The sequence below is a fragment of the Culex pipiens genome, chromosome 3 (genome assembly GCF_016801865.2).
Source record: "Culex pipiens pallens isolate TS chromosome 3, TS_CPP_V2, whole genome shotgun sequence".
Lineage (NCBI taxonomy): Eukaryota > Metazoa > Arthropoda > Insecta > Diptera > Culicidae > Culex > Culex pipiens.
The window spans coordinates 46998153-47016495 of record NC_068939.1 but is presented as its reverse complement, the minus strand read 5'-3'; the positions used below and the strand labels follow the sequence as shown (position 1 = coordinate 47016495).

Below are 18343 nucleotides of genomic sequence, written 5' to 3'. Positions count from 1 at the left end.
TTGAGCTCAATGAATCCCAAATTAGTAATCAACTTTTCCCCGACAAGCTAACGAAGACGCCGACGAGGTCAGCCCAAAACTGAGTGCGAATTTCTATTCACACCTGGAGGCCAAAATGCGGGGCCAACCTTTTTTGGGTTCAACAGGGCGCTTTGAATGACAGTAATTAGACCAACGGGCCTGCGAGCTGACAAGATCTGTATCGTTTTTCGCGTTGATCGGAGGGATTTTGGTATGCCGGCTGCGCAGGTTGGATAATCAAACTCAAATCAGCTAGGCTAAACCACGAGGTGTTATAGGTCGCGCTAGAAATGGGAGTGTTATGTGAGTGAGGAATGACCGGCGGCGGTGAATTGGCGAATGACATTCCGAGAGAGCTGAAGCGGTTGATGAAATCGATAGCTCTCGAGACTGTCAATTGAGTAGCGGTTGGGTGATTGACGGACGGCAATATAACGGACAATATAGTTCAAAGTACCGTAAAATTAAGAAACGTGGCAAACTTCTAAGACTTTTTTCAGATCATTTTAAATTGGTTGAAGCAGGTGCCCAACCCTGGTTGACCTGCGGGCTCAGAAATCGAGCGTGACCGAACCTGACCTTGGACAATCCTTTGAAAAGATGTTGGACCACCAAAATTAAACATTATCAACCGTTTGCTGATGTGGAAGTTCATAAAAAAAATCAGGTTCTTCATTCACATTCACCACAACGTCACCACATGTCTGATTAGATCGAGGAGACATCAGCCTGATGGCCCGACAAGGCCTACTCCATTCGTAACGGGACAGCCCCTTATTTCTCAGACTGACCCAAAGTTGATTGATTGGTTCGAACGAGAACCACTTTAAAGCGGGGTTCCTCCTGTGACCTTGAACGCGCAGAACCTTACAAATGTTTTCAACTTGACTATTTTGTTGCACCTTTTTTCCATAGGTCAAGAGATAAGTTCAAGCCTGAGAGATTAATGCAAATGAGCTCCGGTTATGGAAGTGACCATTTGTAACACGAAAAAAAACGAATGTTCAAACCTAACCATGGCACTGTTTTTTCGGTGTAAAACATCGCTAACCTAACCTCTTCCACAGGTCGGCATTAACATTCCATCGAACGCGCGCGCGCTCGCGATACAGATTAGAACAACTTTGCGTGCCAACTTGAACGGTCAGACCCCTCGCAATCCATCATACAGATCCCTCCCCAAAGTGAGGGTTTCGTTGGTGCGATTTAGTCAAATTAGAAGTAAAATAAAATATTCGTACTAAAAACAAGGTGCAGTGGCCATCAGCTACCAGCAGAAGCCGGGCGCAGAGGTGTCAGCCGAGGAATGTGAGATTAATGGCAATTTAATAAATTATGCAACCCCGGCTCAAGTTCAAGCTCCAGTTTTGGCGGCGCGGGTAACCTCCCAAGAAGTTTGGATTATGGCTGCTCAGAGTCGGCAAAAAATAAGTTGATAGGAGGTTGAACTTGGACTGGAAGTGAGTGAGTTTGAGACTTTTTTCTCGTTTGAACTTTCTGCTTCAAAGATAGCTTCAAAAAGAATAATATGCAAAGGCAAAGTTACGTTTCATTTTCTCAGCAAAAAAAAAATGCTGTGATTTTCAGGTAGCCTAGGTCAAGTGAAGTTTGGTTGTTTACGTCAACAAATTATAGAGTTCAAGTTTCATGTCACAGCCTTCAGCCTGGTTGGAAATGTCGTTTAGTCACAAAACATTCGAGCTCATAAAGTATCAGAGTTAAGCTTTCGTTTGCCTAGTGGACCAATTTCTGCTGGTGAAGGATTTGGCGCAAGATAGCGTGCTGTCAATGAGAAACATAGGCCTATAATTAAGGTGCGTTTCGGCTTTTTTCTTACTTTATTAACCACTAATAAGGTGATAAACTTTGGCACTGGCATTGAGGCAGGTTCCAGCCATTTGGCAATGTGTTGAGTCGATTTTCTTGTTTCGACGAAAATATATGAAATATTTTACCCTTGAAAAAAGATAAAAAAAATCTGAGGTCATGTTCATTTCACTGTCAACATGTATTTTGATATAATTATTTAAAGACTGAGATAATCGCAAGCTTTGGGTTTCACCAACATCAATGTCTATCAACAATTTCAGCTGTCGACAGCTCCTGATATTCGGTCTTGTCGAATCTTTCTGTGATCTGGTGCATCTCTCTGTAAAGCAGCAGTGTGATTGTGCTAGCAAAAATCAGTACTCCTGAAAATGCTCAATCGATATTAATAATTAATAACTCATTCCTTAAAATTACTGACCAGTGGTGAAGACAAACGCGCCAATCACCAGCCTTCGTTCGTCCTGGTTGACTTCAAACAGCATCCGTTCAATGTGGGCATGGCCGATGAAGCCCAGCGTGGCCACCAGTAGGCAGAAGAATGGTAAGATGAGGCGTGGACTTTCCTGGAATACAATAAAACCTGCTGATTATATGCTATCATATGATAAAAAAAATAGCTAAAAATTAATATATAGTTGTTATATTTTCATGACAAAAATTGATATTATGGTAAAGGACTACTAAGAAACAAATGAATATACTCTTAAAAAAATAACCCATTTTTTTAATCGACTCTTCAACAAAAATTGTTTTGTTCATAATGATTTTTTTGATAATTTTATTTTCTTGATATTTATAGATAAAAATGTTGAGCTATGGTACTACCCACTGAGAATTTTGGCTCGATCCTCGAGTCGATCTGGCTCGAGATCGAGCCTGAATCGAGTGGGTTGTTGGTCAACATTTATTTCGCAGTGCTGTCAGTAATTTTTTTTTAAATCCATGCAACTGACTTAATCTTTCGATTTAAAAAAAAAATCGATCGAAAAATACTCAACAGAATTTTGATATCGTGCACCGTTTTCAAGTTAAAGCTTAACGGAGCACATCAACCAGAACTTCTGCAGCCTAATGGTAAAAATCAAGTTGTGATGGCCATAATTCGAAACAATGTGTACGATATTGAAATTTATGCAAAGTACTTTTCGATTGAGCATTTGAATTACATTTAAAAATGATTTCAAATAACAAATTAGATTGTTCCAACAAAGTAGGTACCACCAAGTTGGATGAAGACAAAAAATTGATCAGAAAATTCATTCTTTTGATACAGTTTTGAATATTGGTCATTGATAAAGAACACACAAAGTTTTACAAAAAAATTACATCTGATAAATTTCCAATAATTTTGCTTATTCTTAGGAGAATTGCTCAGCTGTTCAAAAATAGATTTCAGATTTATTTTTGTTAAAGTAATTACGTTCAACATTTAGTTCACTTGAGTTGCCATTAAGAAGCTCCCAAAAAAAAAATTTAAGTAGAAATGTATGTACTACTTTATGTATTCAGCTGTTTAGCTCTCACGTACCATTAAAATATTTAGAATTTAAAAAGCTGAAACATTCCTATAATTCACATCCAAATGAACCTAAAAAAAATCACTCCAAAAGAAAATACAGCCAATACTGAGTAGTTAGCTATGATTACGCACATTTCTAATCTAATCTATCTAATCGAACACAAGCGCAGCCAGTCCGAAGAAAGCATCCGGGAAGAACTTATGGTTATATTACGCCTCAAGTTCCTTCTTGTCAATATTAATGATTGCAGTACTTTCGAGAACCCCCGAAGTGTATATTACACTCATTAAAGCGGCCCGGCCTACTGCGTTGCATTAACCGCATGAGACAGATTATGTGAACGGATCCAACATTTCATAGAACCATCAGGGGAAGAAGAGGAAGCCGGGGACATACCATACCAACCGGTTCGAGTTATTTATAGATTATAATGGTGTGTGGTGTGTAGGGGAATCGTTGGGGAAGGGATTGTTGTATTATATAGTAAATGACCTTGTGACATTTTTATTTCACCACTAAGGATTAATTCTTCGGTCCTAACCAGGTCCCAGTACCGAAAAGGACCTAATAAAAATAATTTTATGAAAAAAAAGGATTAATTCACTCAAGGAGTTTTAATCTCTTGGTGGCCGAATGGCTAGAGCATCCGACTTCCAATCCAAAGGTGTGAGTTCGAATCCCCAATGATTCTATGCCTTTTTTTGTTTCAACACTTGTCTTCCAGACAGCGCTGGAATCAGACGTGCGTGTCAGTGCACAGCTTACAGTTCAAGGTCATTTGATTTTTATCGAGAAACAATGGAACCACGGAAAGAGTTCACTCTGAGGATACATTTCGGAGTAGGTTCCCGAAAACCAAAGGATGCAGAAATTTTCCAGTTCTTCCGGAAACAAGGTTGGACCAGCAGTGACTTGAGTGCGATGTACCGGGAAGACCATAGCCTGTACGTCCGGTTCAAGTCGGCCAAGGGAATGGGAGAAGCCTTTTCTAGGTTAGGTCCGAAAACCACGTTTTCGTACAGTGATGGAACAGCGGCGGATGTTACGGTAGCGGATGCTGGAGGCGTATCGAAATATGTTCGTATTTTCGGATTACCACCGGAGGTTGAGGATGATCGGATTAAGGAGGTTCTGGAAAAATACGGAAATGTTCAACAGCTGAATCGGGAGCGATACGGTGCGGAAACCGGATTCCCAATTTGGAGTGGTGTTCGTGGAGTGTTTATGGAGGTGATCGCAGCGATACCAGCTCAGGTTAGGATTCAGGGATTAAACGCAAGGATTTACTATGAAGGGTTGAGTGATAAATGTTTCGTGTGTGGTTCAAAGGATCATGTAAAGGCAAATTGTAAGTATCGAGGAAAAGTGCTAGGGAATCCAAACAACTCGTCAAAAAAGGCTAGCTCATTCGCGAGTGTATTAGTAGAGTGTTTGACACCTTCCCAGCCAGACAAACCGTTGTCTGGTGGCTCAAGAGTGGAAGACAAACAACAAGTAACTCCAAAACCAGCATACACAAACGAGGGACCACCATCTTATCCAAGTGACAAGAAACCATTCCGATTCGAGAAAGGGAAGCTAATAATAGACGAAGAATTTGCGAAATACTGGGACGATCGAGATGAATTAATACTAGAAAAAAGAGCAGCAGCAGCCAAGATACTACAGGATAAGCAAAGACAAGACGGACGCAGCGAATGATGTAAAGAACCCCATTTATTTACTTTTGTAAATATTTTAATTTTGAGCAAATAAACAGATTTTTAGAAAAAAAAAAAAAAAAAAAAAAAAAAAAAAAAAAAAAAAAAAAAAAAAAAAAAAAAAAACCAAGGAGACCGGTCGAAAATCGAACCCTGAACCTTCCGCTTATGAGGCGGGAGCCGTAGCCATTAAGCCACGGGCCGGTCCCCTTAGCTATGATTACGCACATTTTTGGCGATTTTTAATTTTAGATTGTTGATTTGATAAGGTTTTTTTTTTTAAAAAATGGTGGACGGAAAAATCCTTGTTTTGTAATTTATTAATTCATGGCTGAAAGTTAAACTCCCAAAATATATAAGTATTTCTAATTCCCGCCATTTTTTCATATGATTAAGGGGATCAAAAAAGTCATTTGTGTGATGGTGCAAATTCTGGTTTAAGAAATATAATTTTTAGAAAAGAAAATATTTAAAATTCTTTTTTGATCTTCCCAATAATTTTGTTTTTATTTGTAATTTAAACTAAAATATGTACTTCACCTCCGTGTACGCACGAGTGCAAGCAGCAGTCAAGTGCTCAGTGCTCCATCGTTTTTTCGAAATTTTTCGCCGTAATTTACCGTGATTAGCCGCGATTTTGCTCCACCAGCATGCCAAGGGTCGGCCGTGGCCGTGGCAGTTCGAGTGCGGCCTCGAAAAACCCGCGAAGCTCGTCTACCGGCCGTGTGCAAACAGGTAAACAAACCAACGCCGCGTCGACCGCCATCGCGCCGGGGAGTGTGTGCGCCAAAGGATTCGACCCGAAATTATTACACGCTAATTACCGTGTCCAGGATCGCAGCCCTATTAGGCTCCGTTCAGCTACTTCCGGCAATCCGTCGACCGATGGCGCTTCAACATCCGCCAACATTACCACCAGTAACAAGTTCGCGAGACTGAGTGACGAGGAAAGCAACAACAACAACACCGACGGTAGCACTACCGACGACGACGACGACGATGGACGTGCACGAAGAAAAGTGATTTCGCCAAAAAAAAGTAATTACTCCAAAGGAACGACGACCACCACCAATTTTTGTTTTGGACACGTTGGCGGACGATGTTGACGAGCAGCTGGAAGGCCTCGAGTACTGCCTTAAAATAGGTAAATAATCAGTGCAAGTGTTCACATTTGACCAAAAGAACTTCGACCTGGTTGTGGAGAAATTGAAGCGTAAAAACTTCAAGTTCTACACATTCGACCCCGTGCAGAAGACCGCTGTTAAGATAGTCTTGCAGGGGTACCAAGACCACCCGACCTCCGTCCTCAAGGAGCACCTCTCGGGTGCCGGAATAACGCCGCGAGACATAAAAGTCCTCTCGCGGAAGACAACCGTCACAGGTACACACACACTGTACCTGTTGTACTTCGATCGCGGCACCGTCAAACTTCAAGACCTGCGGCGGACTAAGGCGTTGGACGGTTTTTGGGTATACTGGCGGTTTTACTCAAAAAATCCGACGGACGCAGCGCAATGTCACCGATGCCAGAAATTCGGCCACGGCTCGCAACTCGAACTGCAACCTCCGGCCCCGCTGCGTGAAGTGCGGTGAGTCACACCTCTCGGAGGTGTGCGCACTGCCACGAAAGGCGGATTTGGGGGAAACGCAGAACAAACCAAGCCGCGCGTAAAGTGCGCGAACTGCGGCGGTAACCATACCGGTAATTACCGCGGATGCGTCGCGCGGAAGTACTACCTCGAGGAGCAGGAAAAGAGGAAGAAGAAAGCAGCAGCGTCCCATCCTCTTCAGCGAAGTACGAGCGCAGCCGTTCCTGCAGCTGACCAGCGTACGGTTCCAGCGGACAACCCAGCGTTCCCTCCTGGATGGGGGCGGTCGTTTGCAAGCGTGGTCGCTGCCGGTAGCGGCGATGCGACCCAGCAAGGAGTCACCGGGGAAGATCTCTTTACCCTGCCGGAGTTCTTTGCTCTCGCGGGGGAGATGATGAGGTGGTTTCGGACCTGCCGTAACAAGGCGGAGCAATTTCTGGCCCTCGGGGAGCTGATTATTAAGCACATATATAAAGGATAAAAAATTGTGATCTAGTTTTAAGCTTTCTCTATTTCTATCCCCTTTCCCTTGCAATTTTAGTAAGTTTTTTTTCTTATCTTTTTCTTACTTTCGGTAACCCCTTAACTACAAGCAACAATTGTTCCAAAATGGATTATGATGTAACACACAGCTGAAAGGAACTCCAAAACTCTGTTATGTATTCCAAAAGAACTTATTGTATATTGATAATTCACCAATAAAACCGAATTGAATTGAATTGAAAATATGTACTACGGAAAATGATATATTTTAAGAAATTTTCAAAAGTTAAGCTCTAAAAGTTGAAATTATTTTTAAAGAAAAGAGTAGAAAATTTCACAAAATTTAATTTTCACCATTGAAACAATAGTTTCCGAGATATCGTCAGCTGAAAATTACAGGTTAATTAGGTGACCTTTAAAGAAATTTATTTTCAGCGATTCAAATTCTTTGTGAGGCTTTATCTCAGCAACTAATCCGAATTAAAGGATTTTTGAACTAAAAGAATTATGTTTTAAACTAAACAAAAACCTAAAAAACGAAAATATTTACTTAAAAGAAGCTATGGCTACGGTACGTTTCATAAAAAAAAAAACTAACTTAACCCAGCTACGCGATTGGTGCCCTCCTTACTTCTAATCAAATACGGATCAAATAAAAAATCCGGGTATAATTTCCATCTGAATTATAAATTTAGAAGAAACTAAGTACACAGCCGGGACCCGTGGTGTAGGGGTAAGCGTGATTTCCTCTCACCCAGTCAGCCTGGGTTCGATCCCAGAAGGTCCCGGTGGCATTTTTCGAGACGAGATTTGTCTGATCACGCCTTCCGTCGGAAGGGAAGTAAATGTTGGCCCCGGACTAACCTAAAAAAAGGTTAGGTCGTAAGCTCAGTCCAGGTGTAGGAGTCGTCTCCCTAGGTCCTGTCTCGGTGGAGTCGCTGGTAGGCAGTTGGACTTACAATCCAAAGGTCGTCAGTTCGAATCCCGGGGTGGATGGAAGCTAAGGTGTTAAAAGAGGTTTGCAATTGCCTCAACAATCAAGCCTTCGGGCACCTAGTTTCGAGTAGGAAACTCGCAATCGAGAACGCCAAGGCAATGCTGTAGAAAGAATAATTTGATTTTTTTGATTTCTATGCTTTAGTTAGGGGATATATATAAAAAAAAACATCACTGGATTCCGTACTTTTAGAGATACCAAAAAATGTGTACCGTGCTCTGGTTAATGTGCACCGTAAAATTTTTTGAGTGACGATTACTCAGCAACTATGCGTTGATTTTCAAAGTAAAAAAATAACTTTCGTGAAATTTTCCAAATTCCAGTCCAACTCTATTATTCGAAGTTCGATTATCCGAAGGTTTGTAGCGACTTCGGATAATTGAATCATGAACCTTTTTTTAATTTCTTACTTTTAACATCACATTCGAGTTCTGCGACCTCATTTTAGTCAAATTTGGTTGGTTGATTGCCTATTAATTAAAAATGTATTTTTTCAATTTTTCATCACTGCCATTTTGGCCGCCATCTTGAGTTTGAAAATTATGAATCACTTCAGCATAGTTTAGGGGTCACACTAAAGCTCGACAATCAAAAATAAGACAACGAATTTTTTTTTGTTGTGATTCGATTATCTGAGGATTCGATTATCCGAAGTGAAATTTTGCCGAGGCCTTCGAATAATCGGGGTTGGACTGCACACATATTTTCAAAATGTTCAAGTCAACCTTCAATTACTTATGTTTTAAACTAAAAAAAACTAAAAAACGAAAATGTTTACCTAAAGAAGTTTTAAGGCCGTTGCATATATTTTTCAAAGTTTATGTCCCACCCCCCCCCCCCCCCAACCCCTCCCTTAAAAAAAATTCCACACGGGCGGGACTTCAATTGGTCTGAAAAATCAGGGGACATAAAAATATATTTTCAAAAAACATCAAAATTCCCATGAAAATTGAAGTCTAATCAACTGATTTGCTCAGATTTTGGTTTTGAGTCGATAAGTATGAATGAAGGTGGTTCTAAGAGGTTAAATCAAAAAGTTCATTATTTTGGGAATTCAAATTTGTGTGATAAAGAGTTAAATAAAAATTTCAGATGGATTTTCCGCTTGCAGTCGTTGAAAGCAGCTCAAACACTTATTTGTGTACTTTATCCAACGTTTCGTTTTTATTAAATCATCTTCAGGGAAACTAAAAATTTGGTTTCTGTTTTTTTTCGTTAATTTTTGTGTGTTTGTATGTGTACTAACTCGTACGTAGGTGTTCGGTTGTCTTGGTTCAGTTTTGTAAAATTTGTAAAATGTCGGCTTTGTGGCGTCAAGAAAATACATTGGTTTGGTAATGCTTTTGGGGATTCTCTTTTCGCCTAGATATCGTTTCTAACTATTTTTGGTCGTTGTTGTTCGGAGCTCTATCGTGTGCACTTTTATCTTGTTCACTTCACGGAAAGGGGATCCATCGCCAAATCAGCAGAAGGATTTTCCTGGTTTGATTTTGCTGATATTTGAGAAAAATTTCACTAAGCTAGCGAAATTTTTCGCTGAGACCAGCGGCTGGACAAAATCAAATCCAGCAACATAGTTCTGCTGGTTTGTTCTCGCTAATTACTGGCAAACATATTTGACAGCAGAAATTCTAGCGAAACTTTTCGCTGTTTACAGCGTAGATCTCCACTACTGTGGCAGAAATTCTACTGTAAGAGGTAGCTGCAGAAATGACAGTTGTCATTTTCATCTCCGAGTTGATTGATGGAACTCAACAAGCTTTTGAAACTAAGTGAAAATAAAAAGCAAAATTTGTGTAGTGAGGTGGTAGAGTGCAGTGAAATCGACCACTCACTTGAAATTTCATGTTCTCACAGTGCCGGTTTATCAAATCAACAAATCCAACGCGTAAGTAAACAAATACCATGAAGGTGGAATTTATTTGCAAACATGACATGTGTTACGAAATCTGCAAAAAAAAAAACGCTAGCAATGATAACAGTTTCTCCCAAAACCAGCAGAAAAATTTTCTGGTTTATTTTGACACGAGCTACTGCCGCCGGAAAAAATTCAGACGTCAGCGAAACAAAACGCTGATCCAGTGCCAAAATGCGCTGAACCAGCGAAAAAACCCACTGGACCAGCGCATTGTCTCCCGAAACGAGCAGAAGAATCTCCTGGTTGATTATGGAATCTGGAAGCTTCTCATGAACCAGCAGAACTAATCGCTGATTCTAGCGAAACTTATCCCCCAAGCAGCGAAAATTTTCACTAAACAAGTAAATGTTTTCGCTGGTTCGATCAAATTTGACTGACTTTTAAACCAGCCAAAAAATTTAGCGATTCCTGGTAATTTTTCTGCAGGCTGAGAAATTAGCGACTTTTTTCGCTAGTTTTAGCGGATTTTATCACGTTTTGGCGATGGATCCCCTTTCCGTGTTTAATTGTGTGTTTGTGTGTTTTGGGGAATTAGAAAGGGACTCGTCTAATTTTTTGTTGGGTTACAGTCGACATTGACATACCTACTAGCCTGGGTCAAAAAAATTAAAGTTGCTCAAATCAAAAATTATATGAGATTGCCCGAAAGAGTACTCAAAATGGAGGCTCAGGCCAAAATTTCAGCCTATTTGGTTGAAAACTGGCTTGCCTTGAGCAGGAACAAGTTTAAATGGGAATTAGCCCGTAAAACTGGAGCATTTAGGTAAATTGCTCTGTACAAGTCAGCCGTTAACAAATGACGACTTTTGCATACCATGGGTTCCTAGGGGATGGTCTGGGGAACAATTCCTCCGAAGGGTGCAAGACGATCCGAGGCCCCTGGTCTTGCCTTGAACCGGATTTATTCCGGCGTCGCAGAAATTCTCATGGTCCCAGCTAAATGTATAGGGAAAAATCAAAGCACACTAAGAAGGCTGCCTCGATCAGAGGACGCCACATGGCAATCAGCCACCACGTGGCAGGAAAATAACTTCAAATTTGGCTTTAAAATTACATTTAGCGTTGATAAGGTGTTTTTGATCCAGTTTCTGGTTGAATAAAGTATCCTAGGAATAACAAAACCACTTTAAAAGCAAAAATTGATGATACCCTCCTGCCACGTGGTGGCTGATTGCCATGTGGCGTCCTCTGATCGAGGCAGCCTTCTTAGTGTGCTTTGATTTTTCCCTATACATTTAGCTGGGACCATGAGAATTTCTGCGACGCCGGAATAAATCCGGTTCAAGGCAAGACCATATAATTTTTGATTTGAGCAACTTTAATTTTTTTGACCCGGGCTAATACCTACCGTAGCATAGCATACATCCCAACACTGACTGAACAATTCAAAAAGCAGCTGAAAAAGGACTACCCACACATAAAACTGGCCACAAGGAACATCAAAACAACTGAAACAATTTTCACACAAATGAAGGACACCACCCACAAGGAGGACCACAAAAATGTTATCTACAGCATACCCTGCAGCGACTGCAACCAACAATACATAGGAATGACAACAAACAAACTCCGAACCAGGATATCAGGCCACAAATCAACACTCAACACACTGGAACGACTACGACAAAAAGGTGTCCCCCAAGACGATCCCCAACTAACAACACTTAGCGAACGCACACACAGCTAAAAAAGTAGTAATCCAGCTGCGTGTAATAGGCCTAGGTGTAAAATAAATATTGCATTATTTTATGCAATTTTATGTGATTTTACACCCTGAAATATGTAGCCCATCAGTATGGGAAACCAACTAGACCGAAATGTCAAGCTCATATATGCGTTTATCCTTACTGCTTTCCATCGGTCTGATGGCCGAGTGGGCTAAGGCGCCAGTCCTTACTGTTGGTGCTGGGTTTGAATCCCGTCGTTTGCAACTTTTTTTCTGTGTTTGCAAAAAATGTACATGCAGTGTGTAAATAATATTAAGTGTTTATTTTGACGAAGGTGATGTGTATGCTTTTGCATGCGATTTTACCATCGGATTTTTTGCTGTGCAGCATTGCTGAACCATTGCATCCAACAAAACCACACATTTGCTTTTGAAAACACAAAAATTCTAGACCGACACAACATAGAATCAGCTTTGCCCATCCTCGAAATGCTTCAAATTTCAATTACACCAAACACAGTAAACAAACGTACAGACACCGAAAAGTTAAATCCCATTTATGCTGGCATTATAAACAACCTAAAATATCATAATAAACACAGACATGACAACAATGTCACTGTCGACTGTAACCCAACAAAAAATTAGACGAGTCCCTTTCCAATTCCCCAAAACACACAAACACACAATCAAAGTGAACAAGATAAAAGTGCACACGATAGAGCTCCGAACAACAACGACCAAAAATAGTTAGAAACGACATCTAGGCGAAAAGAGAATCCCCAAAGGCATTACCAAACCAATGCATTTTCTCGACGCCACAAAACCGTCATTTTACAAATTTACAAAACTGAACCAAGACAACCGAACACCTACGTACAAGTAAGTACACATACAAACACACAAAAACACACAAAAATTATCGGAAAAAACCAAAAACCTAATTTTTAGTTTCCCTTAAGATGATTTAATAAAAATCAAAACGTAGGATAAAGTACACAAATAAGTGTTTGAGCTGCTTTCAACGACTGCAAGCCGAAAATACATCTATAATTAATCAACACAGTCGAAAAAAGCCACATTTTTGTTAAATAAAAAAATTGTTTTTTTTTTTCGTTTACCGTCAACTAGGGCAAATCGTGATTTCAGTCAGAATAGGGACCGACTTTTTTTGAGCACTCAAAATATTTTAATTTGAAATTTTATGCATGCATTTCGTTGCTGTGAATCTGCTCTTCCCGAAACAAACCGGAAAAAAAAAATCAAAATATTAGACCCAAACATGGCAAAAACAGCTTTCCCATTTGTCCTGATTCACCCCAGATTACGGTACCGTTCTACGCATAATTGTCCCATGTTTGAAAAAGTGCAACTGAGAAAAACGCGATTGAAATTTTTTGACTGATTTCTGTGTTTCTATGCATAATTGTCCCGTAGGTTCCTATTCACCCTATGTGTCCCTAATCGCCCCCGTTAGCAGTGTATCACCCTTATTTGTGATTCTCTTGATATACAACAGGTAAACAAGACATAATGCTTTGTAAATCTAATGATTCCGTGTAAGAAAATACTTGGTGGGACAATTATGCGTAGAAGTTTAACGATGGGACAAACAGACTTGGTGTTGTTTTTAATGAGTTTCCGAACAAAGTACCAGATTTTAAGTGTTTTTCTTAAAGTACACATCAAACAAAACTTTAAAATGTCATAAATTCAAAATCGTCCAAAACTGACATGGGACAATTATGCGTAGAACGGCAGTATATGTTACCTACAATTTTGCCCAAATCACCTAATCAATTTGATAATTTATTCACAATACCTACCCATTTTTTATGACCGGTCCCCAAAATTATATGGAGACTTGTATCGAAAAACTAATGATGCAAAATGACTTTTTTGACTTAGGGGATGCATGGACAAAGTTTCACCCAAATCACTGTTTATGAATTCACAATTAAAATACAATCCTTTTAAATCAAAGCCACTCACCTTCCACACTCCCCACAGGAACACCCCAGTAACGACGTAATACACCAGCAAAATCACCGCCAGCAGTGGAATTTCCAAGTTGTTCACTGAAACAAATCAACACAAATCAGCTCAGCCTGTCAGCCACAACCCAAAACAAGCCACCACTCTCACCGTACGAGAACGACGCACAAATCCCGTCGTCAAATCCGTCCAACTTTTGCGTCACCAGCAGGGCGTACAAAACCGTCCCGAAAATGGTCGTCAGCGTCCCGACCAGGTACGACAGGATGCGCTTATCCTCGTACGGAATCTGCATCCACTTGGGAGTGCCAAGCCAACTGGGGGAACCCATCACCGGTTAATCCAGCCAACTCTTATCGATCACTAGAACGGAACTGAGCTTGAGCCGAGTCGGGGTAGAACTGTGATGGGCCAGACATTGCTCATCAATTGGTTGTTTGTTTACCAAATTGATAGACTTTGAAGGGTTTGTTATCAGCAGCGACTAAACTTATCAGACTTTAAGAAGGGTGCCGATTCCGGTAGGTTGAGGCAGTAAAAGTTAACAGGAAGGTGCAATAAATTTCGGGAGGACCAACAGTTGGGTATCTCTCTTTTTTTCGATTAACAAACTTCGCAGATATGGATTTAAGGTTGGTGACTTCAAGTGCCATAAATCAATCTAAAGAAGTGTATTTGACTAACAACTGAAGTGGCAGTTGATTATCTAGTGTCGTGAATTTCCCGAAGGTTTTTTTCGTGTTTAAGTTCTTCCAAATTTCAGTACAATTTCGCTCCAGATTTGGCACAAAACTCGCGACCTTCCCCAAACCTCAAAGCTCATTCCGACGGTCAGCTGGTCGGTCATACGGTTATTTGAAGGTGCCTCACCCAGAATTGGAACCGCACGAAACGCAACGGTCGCATTTTCGCCATAACCCAGTTACAACGCATGATTAGAGATACCTAGTCCCTGGTCACTTCAGTCGAGGCGGCCGGCTTTTGGCCCAAACGGACGTTTGATGGACAGCCGCAGACACAAATGACGGCGGCGGCGCGTCATTTTTTGTTGATGTTTTGTTTCCAAAGTTTGCATGTCTGTGCAAGAGCGTGTGCAATGAACTGTCAGAGTTGCAACTCTTGAAATTTCAGGGTACTGTTCAGGATTTGGGGTTAGTCAATTTTCTTAGAACATTTAAATAACAAATACTGAAACATTTAACTGATTTAAATTAATCATTAAACGAGAATCTAAAAGAAAAATTCAAAACATCGAAATTTACCCCATTTGACCCCTCTCCGTAGTGCTGCCAAGACAATTCAACGTGCATGTGGAGTAAAGGTTGTGCGCGCGCGAACAAACAGCTGACAACTTCCGGTGAACAAGCTTGCGCACACGTCTTTGAGGCGCTTTGGAGTCGGAGGCGTTTGCGTTCGTGCGATTGCCATAATTAGAGGGTAATTTTGGCCAAAATAAGGTGAGGTGAGCGCCTTTGAAGGGCACCGACCGGCCGCAGGGCGTATTGAACTGCACAAAAAAAAAAGAAGCAGAAAAAGAAGTGACCTGCATTGCGATTTTTTGCAACCGACTTTTTGCAGGTTAATTTTTCTATTGATTTTAAGAGTTTAACGTTTCGGGAAAATTTGTTTTTATTATTATGATTTTTGAACAAAATTTTTGTGTCTTAAAATGTGGATCAATCATTAGTTTTTAATAAAAAATATAAAATAAACATAAAAAAGTTTAAAATAAAACGTAATTTTGAAAAAGTATGGAATCATTTTACAAGCGGTTAACGGGCCATTTTACATGATCATTCAAAATGGGTCTGCGGGCAAAAAAATCACATCGCGGGCCATACTTTGGTCATCCATGGTTTAAGGGGACATCAAAAGCCAACTTTTCAGAAATTTCCAGGTTGTGCAAAAAATCTTTGACCGAGTTATAAATTTTCGAATCAACTCTATTTTTTTCAAAAAATTGAAAAATTGGTCACACAATTTTTTCAACTTCATTTTTTGATGTAAAATCAAATTTGCAATCAAAAAGTACTCAAGTAAAATTTTCATAAAACCTTTTTCAAGATATAGCAATATTTAGGATTTTTTTAAATGGTCGTAGTTTTTCAATTTTTTTTTAAATAAGTGCACATGTTTGCCCAACTTTGAAAAAAAATTGAATAGCTTAGAAAATTCTCTATATTTTGCTTTTTTGAACTTTGTTGATACGACCTTTAGTTGCTGAGATATTGCCATGTAAAGGTTTAAAAAGCAGTAATTGATGTTTTCTAAGTCTCACCCAAACAACCAACCATTTTCTAACTTTGATATCTCAGCAACTAATTGTCCGATTTTCAATGTAAAAATATGAAACATTCGTGAAATGTTCCGATCATTCCGAAAACAATATTTTTAAAATTTTCAAATCAATACTAACATTTCAAAAGGGCAAAACATTCAATATTACGCTTTTTGAAATGTCAGTCTTGATTTAAAAAAATGAAAATATTTTTTTCGGAAAGATCGGAAAATTTCACGAATGTTTCATATTTTAACATTGAAAATCGGACAATTAGTTGCTGAGATATCAACGTTAGAAAATGGTGGGTTGTTTGGGTGAGACTTAGAAAACATCTATTTTACTGCTTTTTAAAACTTTGCATGGTAATATCTCACTAAAGGTCGTATCAACAAAGTTAAAAAAAGCAAAATATTGAGAATTTTCTCAGCTTTTCAAAAATATTTTTTTCAAAAGTGGGCAAACATGTGCACTTATTTAAAAAAATGGAAAACTGCGACTATTTTCAAAAAAGTTACCTAAAAATGGCTATAACTTGAAAACGGTGCACTTTATGAAAATTTCACTGAAGTACTTTTTGATTGCAAATTTAATTTTACATCGAAAAATGAAGTTGAAAAATTTTTGCGACCAATATTTCGATTTTTTGAAAAAATTAGTGTTGGTTCGAAAATTCATAACTCGGTCAAAGATTTTTTGCACAACCTGGAAATTGTCATTTTATGTCCTCTAAAACATATCAAAAATTAAAAAAAAAAATTTTGCAAATCAAGTTTTAGTGACAAAAAGTTAAATTAAAAATCACAATTTTATACCGTGTATCATTTTTTTTTTCAGTATAGTCCTTATCCATACCTACAACTTTGCCCAAGACACCAAATCGATCAAAAAATTCCTTCAAAAGGTACAGATTTTTGAATTTTCATTTATCATTTTTGTATGGACAGCTGCCAAATTTGTATGGAAAATTATATGGACAAACTAATGATGCAAAATGACTTCTTTGGGCATACCGAAGGCACCAAAAAAGTTTAAGCCGGATTAAAAAATACAAAAATTAAAATTGAAAAAAAAAATCGATTTCGTAGAGAACTGCTCATTAGTCATGAGGCTACTATTTTAGGACCTTGTTTAGGCCATTCTCTTGCTCTTTCATTAGTTAATATTGATCTTTTCCAACAAAATACTGCATTTCAAGACATTTTATTCATTATTTGTCACCGATGCTAAATCCAGACAAGTTTGAAACAAACAAAATGAGTAGATACGACTAATGTGTAACCTTTGACTTGACTGGAAAAGCGCAATTTGAAAGCTGATTGAAAACATCTTTTCAAGTTAAGAAATTTGTTGAAAAAATGTTGTCAAAATGTTTCGATTAAGTTGTCAAAATAAGAAATTTTGTAAAGTTGTACCGAGTATGTTATGTTTAAGTTGCAGCAATTTTATGTTAACACGTTGATTTCAGTGTTTACTTGAAGTTAAGTTATTCTGTCAGATATTTCTTCCCCTCAACAAATGCAAAACATATTTAGGAATATTGATGTCTCAAGTATCTGCTAGCTGGTGATGAAAAAAAAAATTTTAATCATTTAATTTAATTTAATCAAGAACAGCTAAAAACTGCATCCAAATTACCTTTACCAGAGTTGTTGGATGTTCTTGTACCTCCCACAATTACGAAACACCACAATTCCCATAAACAAAAATTATGGACTATTTAAACAAACATTTTTAACCATGCTTAATTTGATGAATTTAGCGTTTGTTGTCATTATTTGTTGAAAATATTCACTTCTAGAGAGAACCCAAGTTTTTTTTTTCATCTGTATAAAAAACAATTTATTTTCAAAAAATTTACGCATCACATCAATCGAAAAATCAAAAGACAAGCTTTGACATTGGGTGATCTGTGAACTGTTCAGATTATATGGAATAATTGCAAAAACGAAAAAAAAATTGGTGGAAATTTTAAAAAATTTGGTTCCTAATTTTTGTTTTGCGGTGCTAAACATTGGAAATTTATAAAAAATTCAAAATATTTTAAGCGAGCCCAAACATGCCCCTAGTAGCAACCTATGCTAACAAACATTCCTGTCCCTTAAACTCGAGATCTACAAACTGTCATGGCGGGCGCCGTTAATGGCCAATGACTGTTACCTATTCGCAACTGTTCTAGTTTTAGCAAACATGGTGTTTTATCTTTTCAACACATTCATACATGCTGTTGATAAAGGAAACACATCTTGATGATCGAAAAATGCAGTTTTGATTCTTTTCAGTTCATTTGACATTTATTTTCATGATTTTATAAGTTTTTTGAAAATATATTTATTTTGCCCCCTG

At 38.8% G+C, this 18343-nt stretch overlaps 1 protein-coding gene across 1 annotated transcript; it reads right to left on the bottom strand.

Moving 5' to 3' along the window:
- Window positions 1-2007: 2007 nt before the first annotated feature.
- LOC120412648 (uncharacterized) lies at window positions 2008-14121 on the bottom strand. The gene is made up of 4 exons (XM_039573202.2): window positions 13870-14121; window positions 13717-13802; window positions 2270-2414; window positions 2008-2213 (listed from the first exon to the last, which is right to left on the bottom strand). The coding sequence occupies exons 1-4, from the start codon at window positions 14048-14050 to the stop codon at window positions 2089-2091; spliced, it is 537 nt and encodes a 178-aa protein (XP_039429136.1). The 5' UTR covers window positions 14051-14121; the 3' UTR covers window positions 2008-2088.
- Between the last annotated feature and the right edge of the window lie 4222 nt (window positions 14122-18343).

Excerpts from the sequence above, each read along its gene's own strand:
- LOC120412648 (XM_039573202.2), bottom strand. The coding sequence starts at position 14,050 with ATGGGTTCCCCCAGTTGGCTTGGCACTCCCAAGTGGATGCAGATTCCG. Across the intron at positions 13,803-13,869 it reads TTGTGCGTCGTTCTCGTACG|TGAACAACTTGGAAATTCCA; the intron begins GTGAGAGTGGTG and ends GATTTGTTTCAG. Across the intron at positions 2,415-13,716 it reads TCCTGTGGGGAGTGTGGAAG|GAAAGTCCACGCCTCATCTT; the intron begins GTGAGTGGCTTT and ends ATTGTATTCCAG.